This window comes from Sinocyclocheilus grahami, unplaced genomic scaffold (genome assembly GCF_001515645.1).
Source record: "Sinocyclocheilus grahami isolate Dianchi unplaced genomic scaffold, SAMN03320097.WGS_v1.1 scaffold186.1, whole genome shotgun sequence".
Classification (NCBI taxonomy): domain Eukaryota; kingdom Metazoa; phylum Chordata; class Actinopteri; order Cypriniformes; family Cyprinidae; genus Sinocyclocheilus; species Sinocyclocheilus grahami.
Genome location: NW_015505365.1, coordinates 831,906 through 854,377, shown reverse-complemented (window position 1 = coordinate 854,377; position 22,472 = coordinate 831,906). Strand labels below are relative to the sequence as shown.

The 22,472-nt window shown below is 36.6% G+C and overlaps 1 protein-coding gene and 1 pseudogene across 1 annotated transcript; one reads left to right on the top strand and one right to left on the bottom strand.

Moving 5' to 3' along the window:
- The first annotated feature begins 459 nt into the window (after nucleotides 1–459).
- On the top strand, nucleotides 460–20,657 carry spef2 (sperm flagellar 2). The gene is given in 35 exon segments (XM_016284665.1): nucleotides 460–517; nucleotides 681–783; nucleotides 961–1,213; nucleotides 1,477–1,647; nucleotides 1,849–1,989; nucleotides 2,998–3,077; nucleotides 3,258–3,426; nucleotides 4,328–4,516; nucleotides 4,612–4,799; nucleotides 6,648–6,816; nucleotides 7,198–7,411; nucleotides 7,512–7,615; nucleotides 7,809–7,890; nucleotides 9,088–9,156; nucleotides 9,249–9,354; nucleotides 9,687–9,958; nucleotides 10,060–10,195; nucleotides 11,321–11,475; nucleotides 11,846–11,988; nucleotides 12,875–13,002; nucleotides 13,467–13,605; nucleotides 14,715–14,852; nucleotides 14,956–15,113; nucleotides 15,576–15,659; nucleotides 15,754–15,874; nucleotides 16,181–16,304; nucleotides 16,390–16,515; nucleotides 16,601–16,739; nucleotides 17,685–17,914; nucleotides 18,183–18,289; nucleotides 18,710–18,892; nucleotides 19,140–19,232; nucleotides 20,063–20,233; nucleotides 20,407–20,589; nucleotides 20,625–20,657. Coding segments are annotated over 35 exon segments (4,959 nt in total).
- A 22-nt stretch (nucleotides 20,658–20,679) lies between these two features.
- Nucleotides 20,680–21,877, bottom strand: LOC107594573 (protein FAM111A-like; annotated as a pseudogene).
- Nucleotides 21,878–22,472: the final 595 nt, after the last annotated feature.

The following is a 22,472-nucleotide window of genomic DNA, read 5'->3' as shown; positions in this document are numbered from 1 at the left end:
CAGAATTGCGAGTTTATATAAGATGTATTTATGTCCAAATGATTTAAGATATTTATTTATTAAAACTTATTTAAAATTGTCTTTAAAATGTATATATAAAAATTATTTAAATGTCTTTAAAATGTATATTTAAAAATCAAATGGGGAAACATGCACACGTTTATATTTTTATTTTATTTTACCGTATTTTATCAAATAACGACAAACAGAACATATTGACAACGAATGTCTTTAGCAAAGACCAAGTTCACAAGGTACATCCAGTCGGCCGTGCATTACATTCAGGAAATATTGGTTGGACCTTAGCGCTCAGCGCAGCGCCTGGTAGTTCGGTTGCTGTGACAACACCACGCCAAAACGAGACACTCCCCAAAACAATATGAACTAGACAGCTGCCTAGATTATCCTTACATTTACATGGACATTATTGATTTTACTTAAGCAAATTAAACCTTCAGAATGTCAGACATAATCTGCCAGTGGCTGAATATAGAGCTTCGGCTGTCAAAAGTCATTGGTAAGTGTTTGTTTTGCAAGTAATAGCTTTTAGCAAACGGATTAACGCGAGTTATCCATTCAAAAATGTGTATATTTATACCTGATTCATCAGCTAAACTAAGTTACAGGTAATAATTGCGGCCGTTTTATTCGTCTTGTGAATGTTATGTGTTTTATTTTAGAGCCCTATTCGTTCACCAGGGATTTTGCAAATGGTTATCTGATTGGAGAGATCCTGCACAGATATGAGCTGCAGGACGACTTTCACCTGTTCTCCAAGCAAAGGTATAACGTTAGATAGATAGACATATTTTTAATATATATATTGTTGTTATGGTGAAGTGTGGCATGTTTTTGTGAGATACATCCAGACAGACACTTTATTAATCCCATGAAGGAAATGTTATTTTAATGTTATAGTCAGACAAAGACATTGTAATTTATTAAATTATTATTCCACAGCATGGCGAATGCGAAGCTGAATAACTTCACCCGCATTGAGCCCACTCTGCAGCTGCTGGGCGTGCCCTTTGACCTGGCCATGGCCAAAGCGGTGATGCAGAGCAGGCAGGGGGCGGCCACACATCTGCTCTACCAGCTCTACATACAGCTGCAGAAGAAGAAGAGATCAGGCCTCACTGCCACAGCCATGGAGGTCATGCAGCCTGCAGCCACGGCCCGACTGCACCGCGTAGAGAACAGCATCTATACTGAGGTGATACAGTCGTACAAGGTCAAATAAATCTCTCTCTGGGCTGGTATAGTGCCCTGGTGGTTATTGTAGGGTATTACACAATAGCTAACCTCTTAATAATATTTAGACATTTTTATATTGACAAAGTAGTTCAGATATGGTAAGCTGCTTTTGCCACGTTGTTGTAATTGGTATATTGGTTAGTTCATGTTTTGATTAACTTTACGAACATTGCATGTTGGGACCTCAGAATGGAGTCTCATTTCAGGCTGTTTGTCTCACAGCGCTTGAAGACGGTGGTAAAGCGTGAGACAGATCTGAAGATGCAGAAGATTGCAAAACACTTCCATAAAAGAGGGCAGGACATGTACAACCGCTCAGTCATGGCTGACCTCCTGAAGGAGGAGGACCAGCTCAAGCGGCAGGACGAGAGGAGGCTGAGGGAGATTGAGAAGGTGTAACTTTCTACAGCTGACTGTGGATAACATTTTCATAGCTATCAATAACTACCTTGAACCTTATTTATTCAGTAGCATCAAACAGTTTTTGGGGGTATTAAAACATTTTACACCCTCTGTGCTTTACTGTGCATTGACTGGTGAATCAGCATGTGATAGTGTTGGCTGAGACTGATAGTTTGATTTGTTGTTTGTCAGCACCGGCAGGCACGCAGAAAACAGCATGAGATCATGATTCAGATTCAGTCGGCTATTGTGCAGATCCCAAAACCTCCACACGCTCGCACGTCAAGAGCTTCTGAGAAACAGCTTCAGTTTCGCAAAAAGCAAGAGGCTGAGGTGAACAACACTTTTACACTTTTGACATTATTTTCATGATAATTAAGCGCCCTATGCTGCATAGTACAGTACAGCAGTGTTTTTATTGTTAACTAAAGCTATTACGATTTAAAAAATTGTTTTCGGTAATTGAAATAAATCAGAAATAAAATATAAATATTAGATTTAAAAAACTGAAACTTATTTCAATTATTTGCCAAGACTACATTCCTAATTTTTAAGTTGAAGAATTACTAAAACTAAAACTAAAAAATTTAAGATAAGTGTGACACTGTAAACCAGTAAATTTTTCAAAATTGAGATTTATACATCATCTGAAAGCCTATTGTTAGGATAGGACAATATTTGGCTGAGATACAACTATTTGAAAATCTGGAATCTGAGGGTGCAAAAAAATCAAAATATTGAGAAAATCGCCTTTAAATTTGTCCAAATTAAGTTCTTAGCAATGCATATTACTAATCAAAAATTAAGTGTTAATATATTTACGGTAGGAAATTTACAAACTATCTTCATGGAACATGATCTTTACTTAATATCCTAATGATTTTTGGCATAAAAGAAAAATCTATAATTTTGACCCATACAATGTATTTTTGGCTATTGCTACAAATATACCCCAGCAACTTAAGACTGCTTTTGGGCTCCAGGGTCACAAATATAAATATTATTTAAAAATAATAATAAAACTGACAAAAGCAGATAAAACTAAAACTTAAAAATTGAACTAAAATCATAAAAAATAAAAGCAAATTCTAAATATTAATAAATACTACAAAAGTATATAAAATGAAAAATTAATTAAAGCTAAATATAAATGTTAAAATTCAAATGCAAATATAAAAATAAACGCAATTCTGAACATGAATAAATATTATAATAGAATTAGAATGGATGGATTGGAATGAAAAACAATATACAGTAAAACAATATGAATCGTCAAAAGTTGTTTTGACAGGATTTGATTGCATTTAGTGAGCACTCTTTAAGATGCAGTGTGATTTCCAGTATGTTCATCATGAGATAGCTCAGTTTGAGAAGAACCAGAAGAGGATTTCTCCTGCTGGAGGTGGAGGCTTTCTTTCCAGGTGTGTTTGCATAACACTGGAAATCTAGGAGTACAAACAATAAATGCACAAAAGCAGGCCGACATACTGCTCACAGTTCTTTCACTGACTTAAATCTTAAATCTTATTTCACACAAAACTGGCAAAAACATTCTTGACTATTTGAGACCTTGGTATGACGAACTGTACCTGGATTTACAGTGGTCGTGTGACCCAGCCAATGACTACAGGAGACAAAGAACAGTGGAACAAGGAGTACATCGAGAACATCCGTCAGCGTCTGGAGGAAGACTCTGCTGCCCGGGAACAAAGAGAGATGCGGAGACGCCGTGCGCTGATGGAACAACTACAAGCCCATGAAGCTCAGCAGGTGACCACAGGCTTGGCTTATTTAAACCCTATAAATATCATATTTGATACACAAGCTAAGTTTGCTGAAAAACCTGTTGTACGCAACCTACTACATTCCTCTGTCGTCTGACTGTTAGTTAATACATTTAGCAAGTAGAAAACCTTTTACTATAATTACCCCACTTCAGGTCATGGTACACGTCTTTTTAAAAAATTTGCAGATTTTTTTATAAAGTAAATATAAGAATCACTTTTATATTGTTAGTAATATTTCAAGATGAACACTTGCTGCACTAAAGCAACTTACTTGATTATCCTTTTTTTCTTTTTTTTTGAAAAATCATGTTAAAATTTGAGTGTCAAATATGATCATCAGGCTTTTATGGAACGTTTTTGTTCATCATCATTGTATTGCATTGCATAATGGGTTTTGAAACCACAGAGATTTAATCATAAAATTAAGCATTATAATCTAAAGGATTTAAATACATAATCAAGAAGACATTATTGGCAGATAAAGAAGTGACAACTGATATTTATATGCATTTGATGTAAGCAGTCTGCTATACTGTTATAAAGATCTCATTGATTTGCATTACAGGTCATCAGAATTTCATCTTACTTTTTTCCCATTATAAATATCAGCATCTGCATCAAATTGCACATTTTTGTTTGGTTTGGGACTCTAAATAAAATTGAGGTGTTTTTCCTCTTTGAGTATGACCTCCATATTCTCATTATTATTTCATACCGTATGAGCCATAAAAGCCTGATGTATCAAATATGATTTAATGTGTTAAAAAACACATATGACTCTTCAATAATGCTTAATGTATGAATGTCAAAAACCGCGTCAAACTTTTGACTAGTAGTGTTTGCCTTGATCAAATCTGATTTTTGCGTTGATATTCTTTCTGCAGGAGGTATTACGAGAGGAACAGATGGTCAGTCGGTTGATGCGTCAGACGCAGCAGGAGAAGAGGATCACTGTGCAGCTGATGCAAATAAAACAGCAGAAAGAGGTACTGCAACAGAACCGGATCTTCCAAGAGAGACAGTACCAGGAAAGACGACTTCGAGACTTCCAAGAGGCCTTGGACAGAGAAGCTGTGAGAGATCATACACACACAGACAAACAACCCATAGAGTATCAGAAAAAGTTTTTGAGTGGTCCTGATTATGTCCCATCATTGGCATTGTTCAGGTTCTTGCCCAACAGGAACGTCTCGAGCGCAGTGAAGAGATCAGGATGGAGCGTGAGCTACACAAACAGCTAGTTGCCGAGCGTGCTCAAACTCATTATCGCAAACACTTTGACATCTGCAGAGGAATTCTGGAACAGATTGTCGATCTGGCAACCAAAGCTGGAGAATATCGGCTCCTCACAGCCAAGTATTTATTTCCCTGATCACTCTACTAAGCAGCAAATAAAAGACAGAGTGGATTTTGAAATAAAAAGTTAAATGTGTTATGTAAACTACCTTTATAGTGCATTATAATGAAACTAATTTGAGTGTCAAATATGATCATCAGGCTTTTATGGAACGTTTTTGTTCATCATCATTGTATTGCATTGCATAATGGGTTTTGAAACCACAGAGATTTAATCATAAAATTAAGCATTATAATCTAAAGGATTTAAATACATAATCAAGAAGACATTATTGGCAGATAAAGAAGTGACAACTGATATTTATATGCATTTGATGTAAGCAGTCTGCTATACTGTTATAAAGATCTCATTGATTTGCATTACAGGTCATCAGAATTTCATCTTACTTTTTTGCCATTATAAATATCAGCATCTGCATCAAATTGCACATTTTTGTTTGGTTTGGGACTCTAAATAAAATTGAGGTGTTTTTCCTCTTTGAGTATGACCTCCATATTCTCATTATTATTTCATACCGTATGAGCCATAAAAGCCTGATGTATCAAATATGATTTAATGTGTTAAAAAACACATATGACTCTTCAATAATGCTTAATGTATGAATGTCAAAAACCGCGTCAAACTTTTGACTAGTAGTGTTTGCCTTGATCAAATCTGATTTTTGCGTTGATATTCTTTCTGCAGGAGGTATTACGAGAGGAACAGATGGTCAGTCGGTTGATGCGTCAGACGCAGCAGGAGAAGAGGATCACTGTGCAGCTGATGCAAATAAAACAGCAGAAAGAGGTACTGCAACAGAACCGGATCTTCCAAGAGAGACAGTACCAGGAAAGACGACTTCGAGACTTCCAAGAGGCCTTGGACAGAGAAGCTGTGAGAGATCATACACACACAGACAAACAACCCATAGAGTATCAGAAAAAGTTTTTGAGTGGTCCTGATTATGTCCCATCATTGGCATTGTTCAGGTTCTTGCCCAACAGGAACGTCTCGAGCGCAGTGAAGAGATCAGGATGGAGCGTGAGCTACACAAACAGCTAGTTGCCGAGCGTGCTCAAACTCATTATCGCAAACACTTTGACATCTGCAGAGGAATTCTGGAACAGATTGTCGATCTGGCAACCAAAGCTGGAGAATATCGGCTCCTCACAGCCAAGTATTTATTTCCCTGATCACTCTACTAAGCAGCAAATAAAAGACAGAGTGGATTTTGAAATAAAAAGTTAAATGTGTTATGTAAACTACCTTTATAGTGCATTATAATGAAACTAAAAATTATACTGAACAAAATTATAAACGCAACACTTTTGTTTTTGCCCCCATTTTTCATGAGCTGAACTCAAAGATCTAAGACTTTTTCTATGTACACAATAGGCCTATTTCTCTCAAATATTGTTCACAAATCTGTCTAAATCTGTGTTAGTGAGCACTTCTCCTTTGCCGAGATAATCCATCCACCTCACAGGTGTGGCATATAAAGATGCTGATTAGACAGCATGATTATTGCACAGGTGTGCCTTAGGCTGGCCACAATAAAAGGCCACTCTAAAATGTGCAGTTTTACTGTATTGGGGGGTCCGGGAGGGGGGTCCGAAAACCAGTCAGTATCTGGTGTGACCACCATTTGCCTCACACAGTGCAACATATCCCCTTCGCATAGAGTCAAATAACTGTTTTCTATTTGAGTATATTTTCAAATGTAATTTTTTCCTGTGATGCAAAGCTGAATTTTCAGCATCATTACTTCAGTCTTCAGTGTCACATGATCCTTCAGAAATCATTCCAATATGCTGATTTGGAGATATGGTAGGTAAAAAAAATAATAAAAATGACCGTCTTTTCTTCAGTCTGATACCAGCGAAGCTGATGCAGGAGTGGATGGAGCTGTTTTTCAGTGGTAAGCCGCTGTATGAAGTGGCCAGTGTGGATCCCACCCCTGCTGACCCCACACCAGAGCAGATCATTGAGCTGGAGAAGCTCCAAATACTCAACAATCAAGACTACAACCAGTATGTGGTAAGGACATACTGAGTTACTGTAGCTTTAACATGACTGATGCAAAGTATTTGTGATGCTGCCTTTGCCTCTGAATCTTGAGTCAAATTAACACATTTCACTTTGAAGCACATCATTTTATGACCATTCATGCTGTATAGAGTTATTTTTATTTCTAATTTATATATCATTAATTATTAGCTTTTCATGAGCTCATAAACCCAGTTCCCTAGCAAAGCCCTATTTGGGAAACCCTGCTCTAATACATTAGAACTTTTTGGTATATCATAATTCATCAGTGAAAACCACTTGAACCTTGCCTATGAAACAGTTGAGGGATGGATTCGTTTACATGTCTGTGCAAGTATAATGCACATGTGTCTTTCTGTCTGTTCGCTTCAGGCCATGAAGGGCGAGTGGGTTTGGCATGAAGAGGACGAGAGTCAAGCCCCTCCAGTAAATGATATTCTGGATCATGTGTTGAGCCGTCTACAGAGCATGATAGTCCCACCCAGCGTCAGCACTCCTCCTCTGTTTCCTCGTTTCACCATCAGAGCATGCTTGCTTGGAAAATCCTACTCGGGCAAAACCACCTGCCTCGCCAAGATCAGCAATGGTAGGAGTTGATGCTTCATCATATTGAATGAATTTGCTTCATCACGTCAGAATATTATCTAACTTTCCTCACTTGCTGTTTGTTCCTCTCTGGGAACCAGCTCTTGGAATCCATGTGCTCTCAGCCAACTCTTTGATCCAGGACGCTCTATCAGCCTATCAGCAGGAAAAACAGGCTGCGAGTGAAAGCCAAAAAGAGTCACAGGTCAGGAATATTTAATCTGAAGTAAAGACTCAAGTTTTTGTAGTAGCATCCAGCAGGTCTGACAATATTTTTGGATTAGTTTGTGTTGTGTGTGACTGTACTGTTTTCTGTGTAACCACTTACCGTAATTTACTTCATTATTTATACTGTTTCATTTTCCTGCTGGAGCTGACCTTGTATTTGCCATGCTCAGAAGAAATTGGAGAGGAATGGTTCTCCAACAGAGCAGCCTCCGAGTGAAGAAGAGGAGGAGAAATCCGCTCCTCTAGAATCAGGTTTGTGGGAATATTTATTTACAATACCATTCAAAAGTATTTTTTTTTCCGGCAAGGATGCATTCAGAAGTAAAGACTCAAGTTTTTGTAGTAGCATCCAGCAGGTCTGACAATATTTTTGGATTAGTTTGTGTTGTGTGTGACTGTACTGTTTTCTGTGTAACCACTTACCGTAATTTACTTCATTATTTATACTGTTTAATTTTCCTACTGGAGCTGACCTTGTATTTGCCATGCTCAGAAGAAATTGGAGAGGAATGGTTCTCCAACAGAGCAGCCTCCGAGTGAAGAAGAGGAGGAGAAATCCGCTCCTCTAGAATCAGGTTTGTGGGAATATTTATTTACAATACCATTCAAAAGTCTTTTTTTTTCCGGCAAGGATGCATTCAATTGATCAAAAATGACAATAAGGACTTATACTGTTACAGAAGATTTCTATTTCCAATAAATGCTGTTCTTTTGCATTTTCATGAAAGAATCCTGAAAAAAATAATAATAATAACTAGCACAACTGTTTTCAACATTGATGATAATCAGAAATGTTTCTTGAGCAGCAAATCAGCATATTAGAATGATTTCTGAAGGATCATGTGACACTGAGGACTGGAGTAATTATGCTGAAAATTCAGCTTTAATCACAGGAATAAATTACATTTTCAAATATATTCAAATAGAAAACAGTTATTTTAAATTGCAATAATATTTCATAATATTACAGTTTTTACTGCAATTCTGATCAAATAAATGCAACCCCAGTGAGCAAAAGAGACTTTTAAAAAACATTACAAAGTCTTACAAATTGCAAACATTTGAAAGGTAGTGTATTTGTTTATTTCTACACATGTTTAGATTCAATTTGACGTTATACACCCCATAGAGGACCAAGTATTTCCAGAAACATTAAATCATTTAGCAAACTAAAAGACTCAGTGGGGTATTTAAATATTTTTTTTGCTTTTATTGATTTCTGTGCTGATTGATTACACTTATTCTTACATTTATTTCTGAATTTATTATGCCAATTTCTATTCATTTAATTGCATATTAGAGCATTCTTTCATTAATTAAATTTTTTTTCCATATGGTTTTCCATAAATGGCCTTTAACCAAAAACCCAATAAAGACTGATATTATTTACTATGAAAATGCTCACTCAAGTTCTAATAGTCATCGACTCTTCTGTGTGTCTTACATCAGGACCTCAGCTGCATAAGACATCTGGACTTCTCAAAAAAGAGGACAAAGAAAAAGTAAAGGCAATCGCAAAGCCACTCTCCATGTGAACTCAGTTTTGCTCTCTGTATTTAGCAGCAGTGAGCTCTTTGATATGGTTCATGATGTACTGTGATCTGTTCTGCAGTGGTCGTTGCAAGCACAGCGTGGTGCAGCAGTAGAGCAAGCTCTTAGGACAGGCAAAGCTGTTCCTGATCAACTGCTGGTTGACATCATAGTGGATACTATCAGGTAAAGAGCTTTGTCTCCACACCTTACTTGTTTTATTGTTTTATTTTAAGCAGATAAAAAAAGTTTTCACTTTTTATACGAAAATGTAAATAAAATGTTCTTCCTTGAGTGCACATCAGTGTTATTTTAGTGTCATTGATATACTATTGTAGTTTTTGTAGTTATTGTAGTTTCTGAATTAGATATTATTTTTATTAATTTATTTAAAGCATTTGTAATTTTGTATGTTTTACTAGTTTTAGTTAACTACATTAAAGCAGGTGCACATGAAAAACTATGATTTATTTTGTGCACTAAAAATCAGTCTGATTCCCTTCCGTCATGCTCTTCAGGAACATCCCTGCTGACAGTGGCTGGATTCTTGACGGGTTCCCCGTGGACATCAATCAGGCTCAGATGCTGGAGAAAGCTCTGAACAGGACTGAACCTGATCAGGCTGAGGCAAAAACACATAGCAACTCAGCCACAGACAAAAACGCTCCTAAAGATCCACCTCCTCCATCCCCTGCACTGGACCTAGTGGTGCTGTTAGACATTTCAGATGAGCAGGTTCTGGAGCGAGCCGCTCATCAGGCTGGTGAGTTACCGTAGATTGTACTGCTAGGTGTTAATACTTTATCATTATTTGCTCTTACCAGCATGACAGGCTTTGTTGTTTTTAGTATGAAATAATAATGAAGCTGTGTGATCTTCACCTATTAATAGACGGGGAGAGCATAGAGCAGGAGAGAGATGGCAGTGATGCTCCAGATGAAAAGACGAGTATGACAGATGTGGACACACAAGATCCAGCATCCTTGTCTGATGAAAAAAGCCTGGGGAGGAAACAGATACAGCACAGGTGTGTGAAAACGTACAGTGTGTTTGTAGTAAATGTGCAGAACCTATGATTGTTTTCTTCATGTCCAATATATACAGTATATACACAATTACAGTTGGAAAGATGCAAGCTTGATTTTGTAATCCCCAAATACACAAATGCTAATGCACTTTGGTTAACACAGCCAGTCCAGACACAATGAATGCATCCAAACTGCATTTGAAATCGAAATGAAATTAGCAATAAATATACAAATGTTATTTATGCACAACTTCACAGTGATAGACTACCGTCCAACATTTTTGCCTGTTGAGAATTTCTCAACTCTTGGACGTCCTCGACTGCTCTCAATGCTTTCTCCAATCCACTGTCAAACCCACAATTCCCTGTGAGAGCGGGTAGTTTGACCCCCATAGAAATAAATTAAAAATCCCCACTCTGCTCTCATATGAATACAGTAAAACAAGCAGAAAAGTGCAATGCTAATGGAAAAAGTTAATCAAAGTACCATCAAAAACCTGCTTTTGGAGTACAAGAAGTATTAAGGTCATATGAGACGTTCTACAGATATTTATTATTTTTAATAAACTAAACCATTTAAAGACTGTCTTTTAATATTTAAAAAGTAAAACATTGTTATTTCCCCTTAAAAATAAAACTACAGATACTGAGCCCTTTAAAACCATGTAAAATCAAAATGGGCTGTATTTTTTATTTTTTTTTAATAAAGTTTTTTTTTTTTTTTGGTTTTGGTTTTACATAAAGAAGGTCACTTACAAATTGTCCAACATTATCGTCACACTGAACAGAACAACACACTGACTGTATTGACTACTATGGTTGTTTCTGGAGTGGATGTTTCTTGAGTGATCTTCCATGATTCATCTGTGCATGTTATTCCACAGCAAGGAAATTACTTTTTTTTTGAGTGATGTCATTTTGTGCTGGAAAATAGTGTAACATTACATGATCCAGTCAAGTCCCAATGAATAAAATCAAATTCCATCCTACTTTTTTCTTTGTATTAAATGCTTTCCACCCAAAAATTTCACATAATTGAGAAGAAATTTGTTGTGGCGTTCAGATTTTCTTAGACATTTTTTGTGAAGCACAAAATTTGTTGGGTTTGTTATCATTTTTTAACAGAATTAGTGGTTTTCATGACACATGGCCAAAACTGGAGAAATGGTTTGGTGACCAGCAGAATATTCTTGTGAAAGTCACGGCAGATGTAGACGAGGACACTCTCTTCAGTAACGTGAAGATAGTTCTGATGGACACCATGGACTCAGTTGAAAAAGGTAGATTCACTTATCCCTATTACTTAACCCTGTAAAGCCTGACATATGAAAATATCTTTTCTTTTTTAAATGAAAGTTTATTGAACATTTAAACAAAAAATTAAGATAAGCTTGCATACGTGGTTTTGTTGAGGAGAAAACATCGTTTTTATTCAAACTGAGCAAAAATATGCAATTTGGTGCAGTTGCTGATATGCATTTCTTCTCCACAATTTTCTACAAGTAATTTAGCTTGCTACAGACTCATTCAAATGTTTTGTAGACTTGAAAGTTTGAAAATCTCCCATTATTCATTTGCTGCCTTTCAAGCATTTATATTTCCTTTTGTAATTTCATGTCTAGTGAAATATGCTTTCTGTCCTCCCCATAGGAGCAGCTCTGGGTCACTCCAGTAAAATGTCTACGTCCTCCTCAGCTGAACACACCCGTCCAGAAAGTGCCTGCTCTGCTAAGTCTAAAGCAGCTACCCCGAAATCTGCTGGACGGCGTTACGTGGAGGAACCTTTACCCAAGGCACATACACACACATAACACACAGTCTCTCAGAAGACTGGCAGATTCTGATTAAACATGAAAAAATGACATTCAAAAGTCTGTTTGATTTGGAATATCAGATGGAGAGCCATTACACTCATCTAGCTTGTGTAATGTTACTCAGATTGAGTTGTGAGGCTGGTATGAGAATAAACGTGCTTACAGCACTTGGTATTTCCATGTAGTCTGCTAACTTCGCTTGCGGGTCAGATGAGATCAGATTTATGTCAATGACTCCATTAAATGGGTGATATGAATAAAACAATATCTTGAAAGAGACTGATGTGCTATGAAAACTGTAAAGGCTAATTCACAGCACTAAAACCAGCATTGTAACTTTCAGAACTCAAAACCTCCTCCCCATTTAGAGAAATTGTTGTAATTAAGATTTTTAAACATTACACAGATTTTCTGATATCTAACAGATGTACGCAACCTCTTCAAATGTTTTGACTTGGTTAAATCTTTTTAATGCTTTTGAAAAATGTCTTTTACTCACCAACACTGCATTTATTTGATAAAAAATGCAGTAAAAAACGTAATATTGTTACAATTCAGAAAAAAAATTCTATTTGAATATACCTTAAATGTAATTTATTCCTGTGATCAAAGTTGAATTTTCATCATCATTACTCCAGTCTTCAGTGTTATATGATCCTTCAGAAATCGTTCTAATATGCTGATTTGCTGCTCAATAATTTTAGTTCAAAAGAACAGCATTTATTTAAAGTAGAAATTGAATATAGAACGTTAATATAGGGATTATAGAGGCCTCAAAATGGTTTGTTAAATGATAAAAATGTATAATATGACCCATTTATGTCACGTCAGTTTTGTTTTTCTGTTATGTTGGTCGCTTTTGCAGGAGATCCCAGTGTATCTTGTGCCGTACTGGGAGAACGTCTGTAATTCATACGTGACTAACATCAAGACAGTGATGCAGAACCTCCGCAGTGAACGCGAGCTCATCTTTCACCACCTCTACAACATCCGGTGAGAGAACAGTGCTTGTGTGTGTGACGTGAGGCCTGTGATCCTTCAGAAATCGTTCTAATATGCTGATTTGCTGCTCAATAATTTTAGTTCAAAAGAACAGCATTTATTTAAAGTAGAAATTGAATATAGAACGTTAATATAGGGATTATAGAGGCCTCAAAATGGTTTGTTAAATGATAAAAATGTATAATATGACCCATTTATGTCACGTCAGTTTTGTTTTTCTGTTATGTTGGTCGCTTTTGCAGGAGATCCCAGTGTATCTTGTGCCGTACTGGGAGAACGTCTGTAATTCATACGTGACTAACATCAAGACAGTGATGCAGAACCTCCGCAGTGAACGCGAGCTCATCTTTCACCACCTCTACAACATCCGGTGAGAGAACAGTGCTTGTGTGTGTGACGTGAGGCCTGTGTATGTGTGTGTAATTGTATAATATGTGTGTGTTTGTATGTTTCAGGGAGAACTTCAGGCAGTATCTACAGAAGCCAGATCTGAAGCAGGAGTTTGTAAGCGCGTGGCAGCGTGATTATAACAGCGTTCCTGACAACATCAGAGAGGACGAGGAGACCAAAGGAGAACTCCATCAAAGACTGGATGTGAGACAATCTCCTACACTGGGGAAAAAAAGAGATTTTCTTCTTCAGTATTTTTGTCTTGTTTTCCAGTACAAATATCTAAACATTCTAAAATCAAGATATATTTACTTGAGAAGGAAAATGACAGGATATAAAGTCTTGTATTAAAACTAAATGACTGTGCTAAACCATTCTACTAATGGGGTAAGAAAAGTAGTGACATACAGTGCTGTTGCGCTACGGGCGTCCCGAGTTCGAATCCCACTCAAGGACCTTTCCTGATCCCGCCCCCTCTTTCTCTCCCACTTCGCTTCTTGTCAACACTGATCTGTCCTATCATAATAAAGTGAAAAATGCCAAAAGAAAAGTAAACTTGTTTTCCTTTTGAAATTAAATTCATTTTTGTTACACCACTGGTAGATATGTTTTTGTGTATTAATTATAAACTCATTTAATTTTAATAACATTTTCAGAAGACCCTCAGGTAAATGTATCTTTATTTTAAGAATGTTTATGATATGTATTTGTACTGAAAAACATTAACAAATATTAAAGTTTTTTCTCTTTTCTTTCTTTTATTTTTGCAGTGTAACCTTTTAAAAAAAAACAGAAGTTACATATTTTTACAGGCTATACATGCTATATTTCAGCATCAAAATATATTTAAAAAAAATTTTTTGTAAAATATTCTCAAATGTTTATTAACTTCACTGAAGATTGGGAGAAAGCCTTAAAATATATCTGCAGAATATTTATTTGCAATAAAGCAAGGAAAATGTTTAATTTGTTTATTTATTTTTAAAAAAAAATTTTGTTTCATTTTATGTTATTTTTAGTTTCATTTAATGTGTTATGTTGTGTAATGTTTTTTCTTTTGTATATTTGTTTTGTATTAAGATTTGATTTGTGTTACATTGTACTTATTGTTAAAAACAAACGAACACACAAACAAAGCAGTAAATATAATATTCACAGTTGCCAAAGTTTTGGTGCAAAGGTTTTCCATTAATATTTGTTTGCTGCAGGTTTATCACAAATTAGCTGCAAATGAACAGTTTTCACAAAAAAATTGCTCAACCATTTATGCTTATTTTCATATTGTGATCAGCGTGTGTTGTGTTTTTGTGCAGGACTTGCGTGAGCGTCTTTGGGACATCTGTGATAAGCGCAAGGAAGAGGCGGAGCAGGAGAGAGCAGGTGTCATTGATGATAGCTGGTTGGACGATCACACCGCTGTTCTGATCAACCATTATTCTGCATTAATGCAGGTGACACACACAAACACACACACCCACTTTCTCTCTAAAACATCACAGAACCGTCTTAGATGAGTTTCAGATTTCATGGTTCTGTTCATGTGTGTGTGTGCAGATAGAAGTGGGCCGCTTCCAAGACTCATCGTGTCTTTTGAGAGATTATTACACAGCGATGTGTAAAACTGCGTTTCCTGAATCTACACGTGGTTTCACTCGTGTCCCATTGATCGACGTCACTGCAGATGACCATGTCGAGCTAGAGGAACCAAAAATGTAAGAAGAAACCTTACATACTCTATCATGTTTTATCATCATGCCACAGCCATTACAGGCCTATAGATCTTTTGTGGAGCTACTGTAATTATTAATGTCTGTCTCATAAGTCATAATATATGACTTGTATGACTGTGTTTAGAATAGCATGTACTATTTTTGCAGTATGCATGCAAATTTTCACCAATTCAGTCAAATCTTGTTCTTTTCTGATAGTGTCAGTGCAGTTAAATAATAATAAATAATATGAATATTGCCTTTTAAACATTATACAATCTTAGCAATAACGTCTACTGTTTTACATGCTAGTTTACATAAATAGTAAACAATATGCAGTTTATACTGTGCAGTTAACAGTGCATTAGCATTAAGTTCTGAACACAGACATTGTTTTTTTTTTTACTGTAAAGTTGTTTAGATAGACTCTTTAATGTGGTAAAATATAATAAATTCATATTTTAGCCCTGCTCCTGTGCCGCCAGAGAAACTCGCAAAGAGTGCTGATGAAAAAGACTCTGAAATGGAGGACAAGAAGAAAACTAAATTGTATGTGTGCTTTCCATTTTTGTCGTTGGGTGTGTATGAAAATGATATAGGCTAAGCATGTTTGCTGAATAACTGGATGTGTTTGTGCTGTCAGGTTTCCATTGGTTTCCTGCAGATCTCCCACTTCTGAGCTGCTCAGACAGGTTCTGCACCATCCTGATGAGAAACTTCTGCAGGAGTTCTTCCAGACAGCACTCAGCGCCGTCAGGAGCATGGTGTGTGTTTATATCATTGTGTCTCATAATGGTTTTGCTGGTAAGCTTAAAAATATGGGGCCCTGTTTTGCCCTTTGTGTTGTATTCCAGACATTTGAACGGTAGTGTATGTTTCACAATAATGTTGATTCTTTTATATACAGTATACATGCACATTTAGACATTTTTAAATGTGATTTTTAAAAAAAAAAAGGATAGTGCCTACGCAAAATTCTGATCGGATGAGTGGTGTTTGTGAAATTTCAATATACTCATCTGTGACTGTGCATCTGTCTTCATGTGTGTTTGCACACAACTGTGTGTCAGGTGTTGGCAGAGACACAGCAGCGAGAAGAAGAGGAGGGTGATGAAGAACAGAAGCAGATGGAGGCACAGAGAGTGCAGACTTCAAACTCTGCTACGGACAATAGGAAAGCTGGGAAAAAGAAAGGTGAAGAAAAGTCACCGCTCCTTCATTTATAATATGAGTTTCAGCTGTGTTATGTGTTGACACTAATGAGTGTGTGTTGTTCTAGGTGCTCCAACCCCTCCACAGGAGCCCAGTCCACAGCCCGTGGTGGAGAAGAACCCTGAGGAGGTCAGGAGGAAAGCAGAGAGGAAGAGAATCAAACAGGAGTTCACAGCTGCACTGAAACGTGAAGGTATGCCAGATGCTAGCCTCAGCTTCAGGATGTTGTATGTGCATGTGATGTATAAACAGTAAGAATGATTTATATTTGTGTGCAGAACATGCAGTGAAGCTGCGTCTGGAGCTGATAAAGGCTCATGTGCTGAGAACGGTGAGCAGTTTGCAGCAGAAAACAGAACAAGCCTACGGGAACATGGAGGAGTGGCTGGGAACTCGCTTCCTGTCTGAGATGAACAGGTGAGAGGAAGATGGATGTGTGACCAGAGATCCGGAGAGGATGAGAACACTGTATTGGCTCTCTTGGTTGCAATTGTCCTGCAGACACCAATTTAAATAATGTACTTCTAAAAGGGGAATCTTAGAATTTCACTCCAAATCACATTTGCAAAATTAGTTGACTCTTCAAATTATTATTTTTTAAATTAAAATTAGCATAAAATTCATTAGTAAAACAAAAGCCATGATGTATAAATTCTTGTTTTGCAATAAATTCTTAGTCAACTTATTTTTGGTATTTGGAATATACTTAAAATATATATTTTTAAAATATTCTTTTTATTAGATATTGTTATATTAACTTTTAGATGTATATTTTTTCTGTTTATTAAAAGATATATATATATATATATATACTTTTAAGAAACGGTTAATGAATTATTTATAAAATTATTTATAAAATAATTAATTATTTAAATAGACACGGGGTTTTTTTAATATATAAAAATAAAGAACAATGCAAGAAAATCATATTCTCATAGTCATAACTATTACACAGTAAAACATATTGAGGCACATTTTTACAGTAGAACAAACATTTGTATGTATACATTTAAATTCCAATATAAATTCTTAGTCATTTTATTTTGAATATTGTAAATATACTTAATATATTTAAAACAAATGTAATACTTTCATAAAAAGTGTAAATATATACACACACACATATATACAGTATATACACATAAATACACACACGCACAACAGAAGAACTTATAAAACAGGAGAAATATTTTTTGCAAAAATAATGACAATGTGACTGAGACATATTCTTAACATGTTTTAGGACAATAACCTAACAATACCAATTGTGCTTCTCATCATACTGTACACATGTTCACAAATGTATATGTTATATAAAATTTATACATTTTATATTTATATATGTTTGTGTATGTTTATCAGTATCGACCAGCTGACAGAGTTGGTGCGGCAGCACATTGAGAATGGAGTTCAGATCCATCATGAGCTTGTGCTGCAGAGCACTGATTTCTGTGTGGATGGAGACACACTTGTCGTGGCGAGTCCGTCTCCCGCTCCCCGCCGATCCCTGCTGGAGCAGCCCAAAAACAGCACTCTGACTGTCCAACAGCTGCACATCCTCTGTGCTCAGCTGCACAAGACTGCACCTACCGGTCAGAATCAGCATTACTCAAACTAACAAACTAACAACTCATTTACATTTTTTTAATTAAAAAAGGGATAATTTACCAAAAAATATAAATTCAATCATTATTTATTCACTCTCATGTTCCAAAACTGTAATTTTGGGTAAGCAAGTGCAAAACTGAATGAACAGAATGAGAGTTAAACAGAACCAAGCAGAAGTGAACTGAATGCAACATGTTTCAGTAGAATCTAATAACTGTATTTTGTTATTTGTGAATTGTGTGATGTGTTCAGGTCTGATGTGCAGTAATGAGTTGACTGAAGTTCTGCATGAGTTAACCTCTCCTCACATGGGTAGTGATGTCCTGCCTGACCCCTGGATGCATATCACTCCCTCACAGGTACATCTTCACTCCAAACTAAATGATTAACTCCTCCATGGTTTGTTGTGCATCTTCGGTAGCAATTGTTCATACTTAATTTCCTTTCCCAACCAACCAACTTGCTTAAAAAAATTGAAATTGAAATGTATTCATTTTAAAAGTGTCTTCGTTGCTTTGGCTTGGGCATATAAAAAGGTGGAAGATTTCCCCACACAGATTTCACAACATTTTTAAGTTTATCACTCAAATTCCCTGCGTTGACTAACAGAAAACGGCTTGATATGAAAGTGACTTCTGTGTGAGCGTCATTCATTGTTACACGATTGACAATGGATCTTTTTGCCCACAAGATTTTGCCAAAAATGCACTAATGTGACTGCGCCTTTACAGGCAAGCCTGTCTGTACTCGCATGATAACATGTGCTATTGTGTGTGTAGGTTGATGAGCTGGTGTGTGTATTAGCTCCGGACTCTGAGATGCTGGACTGGCGTCAGTTCCTGCTCAGTGCGGCTCTGCCGTGGCCGTTTCCCTCTCAGACTCAGCTGTTAAAAACCCTCCAGCGCTACAGAGCTGTTGACACTGCAGGAACTGGACTCATCACACAAGAACAATATGCACAGGTCTGTTACACTCATAGAGCATCACTGAAACATTAAACTACGCACAGACCTATAAACAACAGATTTTTGTAGTATAATCACTTTTACAGCATTTTAATAATTCAAATATGGCTCTATAGTTAATTTTATTTCAACTGCATGCTGTTTCTACAGTTAAAATGAATGAAAGCAAGCCTCATCTGTATAATCTTGCTACATTTATATGTGCCTATAAGTTCAATTTAATATGTTTTGTTTTTTTGATCAGATTGAATTGTGGTTTCCCAGTGAAAGAGATCTTCCTGTCCCTGATGACCCAACTGAACCTCTGCCCTATGACCGACTAGCCAATCTTAAGAAGGTAATGCAGCAGGTTAAAAGATTTTTTGAACTTCGAATGGGGTCATATATTTTTGTTGTTGTTGTTTTTGTTCATGTTACTATTTAAATTTTTACCCGTCTGTTTCTTTTTGCTGCAGCCGTCTACCTCTCCCATCCTTCAGTAACAGCATCTTTTCAAAGATATATTGTGAAGTTACAGTGTTTTCATAGTAGTACATTAAGCTGTTATAGCAGAAAAAATAGTTGACCCTTTAATATGCAGTAAAACATAACTGAATAAATGAGTAGTTCACCAAAAAAATTTAAATAGCTGAAAAAGTGCTCACCCTCAGGCCATCCAAGATGTACAGTAGATGAATTTGCTTCTTCATCAGAACAGATTTGGAGAAATTCAGCATTACATCACTTGTTCACCAATGGATCCTCTGCAGTGAATGAGTGCCGTCAAAATAGCTGATAAAAACATCACAATAGTCCACAAGTAATCCACAATCCAGCCCATCACTCAGTGTTTGCAAAGAGAAATGCTGCATGTTTGTAAGAAACAAATCCATCAAGGCATTTTTAACTTCAAGCCTTATGGGTGTTTTTAACTCATTCTGATGGCATCCATTCACTGCAGAGGATCCATTGGTGAGCAAGTGATGTAATCTGTTTCTGTGAAGAAATAAACTCATCTACATCTTGGATGGCCTAGAGGGGAGTAAATTCTCAGCGAATTTTCACTTTTGAGTAAACAATACCCTTAACTTTGACTGCAACTATGATGTTTCCCAAAAGATGTTCTGAATAGACAGTCTGTGTATGAACATACAGTAAATGTAATTTTTTCCTTGTTTCTGTGTGTAGTTTTTCTTCAGTCTGTTTGCGAGCACACACTCATCTCCGCTGATGCTGGACTATCTGAGCATGCTGCTGTATTTGTGCTGCCATCCTGAACCGGCTCAGGGCTTCACCAGAGCACTCAGCCTCGTGATCGGACAGACACTACACTATAAACACACCGGCCCCCTCACACAGGTACACACAGTATGACATGGCTAACAGAAAGAAAATCCAGTTTTTTGAAGATTTGCTTTGACATTTTCTATTCAACCAAGTAATGCACAAAAATAATGTATTACCTGAATTGTGAAATATTTGAAATGTGTTTAAATGAGATTCACTCTGGTTTTGTTTCAAATCTGCTGTAGTCTGTGCCGTATATGGAGGGCGCTGGAGTTGAGGAGTGTGACGCTGATGAAGAGGTGGAGTCTGAAGAAGCTGGCGTGTCTGTTGATGATGTGCTCGGAGTTCTGAGTCATGGAGATGATCAAGTCTCCTCACGTCTGAACCGCTTACAGCCAAACCACAGGAGCAGAGATGAGCTCAAAGAGGTAGAATATAACAGCCCAAAACCAAAAGATCCCAGCAACCCAACTACACCCTACTTGGACCATTTTAATGAAAAATATAAACAAATACAAAGCCTTTTTGCTATCCTCTGAATCCAGGTCTTCATAACCAAATACAGCTGTGAACTGTCCAGCGTTAACTTTTGGAACATCAGTAGGTTCTCCAATAACATGAGCGTTAGTGAGGATGTATCTGTCAAAGAGCAAGAAACCAGTTCCTAAAGCAGACTCCCCCTTACGAATCTGACACACAGAGTCGGAGAGCTTCATGAGCTGCTTCACTTTCTTCACCTTCAAGAAATTCTCAACACTCTTACCATATTCTGCTCTGAAGAACTTCTGGACATCAGATTTGTTCTTCAGTTTCTCTCGCTGCTTTAATTGCTTCAGTAAAACTGGAAACTGATCGTGCAGAATTCCCAGAATCTCTTTAGAATCTGCAATAGGTTTAGTGGCATACCATTTAATTGAAGGATTTGTGGACTTCCATCATGTTTTTTTTCTTGCTCACTGGTGTTGATGGGATTCTGACTTGAGCTGGCAGTTTCTGCCACATCAGCATCTGAAGCTGCATTAGGTTCAGTCGTGACAGGAGTCAAATCATCTTGACTGTCTGGCTGATTCTTATCACTGAGAACAACTAACTGGAAAGCCTTTCCGTCAAGATTGTCTACAGGATTTGACCATTCATGCTTTAACTCATCACTTAACGCACAGTGTTTCCTGAAAATGTCATTTATGAATCGTCCATCATGTTCAAGAGCAGTTTTGATTTTCTCTCCTTTGAATGCATATACACAGACATATTGTACTCTTCTTCTCAGGGCTTTGCTCTTCAGTAAGCGTCGCACTTTCTGTCCTCCTTCTTTTTTAACCCGGAAGGTGACTAACGTTTCAGGCATACTTGTTTTCCTGAGTGAAGGATCTGCAGTTGTTCGATTTGTACAACTATTTTCATCCTTTTGGATGAAGTCTATATATAAGATCTCATCAGTTTCAATAAGACAGCAGGGAAAATCAGTCTTTACAGCTGCTGTAGGAACGCCTTCTTTACACCTTTGGACGAGTATTTCTTTCTGCTTGTTTTTCTTTTTGTCTTTTTCATTCCTGAACATTTGGCTTGTATTAAGAGCCTCAAGCACAGTCATGGATGTTTTACATGACACTGAAAATATCTTTAATCTATTAAAACAATACTGGAAGTTGTGTGTTTTCACTTCTGCTTCCTGTTAAAAATAGAGGAAAAAACATTTGATATGTACACAAACATTCAAGTTAATTCCACTGAAGAAATTTGTAACCAATGCTTAAGTGATCTACCTGCTGCAGATGTTTTGAAGATCCCTCGTCAACTTCTTTCTTAAACGAATAATCCATTTTTTTCTTAAGAAAATGTCAACATTGATGTTAATACAGGCTTACCACTGTCTACAGCTTTTTACCATATTTTTAATCATTAAAAGGCCAAGTAATTTCAGTGTTATGGCTTTTCACACCCAGCACGAAGGAGCGAAGCTAAAATCACAAACTAATGATCTATTAACGAGGTGGAAACAAATATGGAAACTATTAACAGTCAAAAACATTTGCTGTGACCAGTGATATTTTATTACAGTTTGAAACTGAATGCTATTCATTTTAGTTTCAATTCCAGCTATTCTGCTGTTGTACAGAAGATATTAAAGTCGTCTAATTCATGTTACTTTTCTCTTTATTTGTGGCTTTGAAACTTTCATGAAAAAAATCATATGGTGGCATTTGGATTAAGCTATTGATTTCATTTTTAGTAAGTGATTGATGATATACAGTGTGTGTGTGTGTATATATATATATATATATATACACAGTATACTATTATATATATT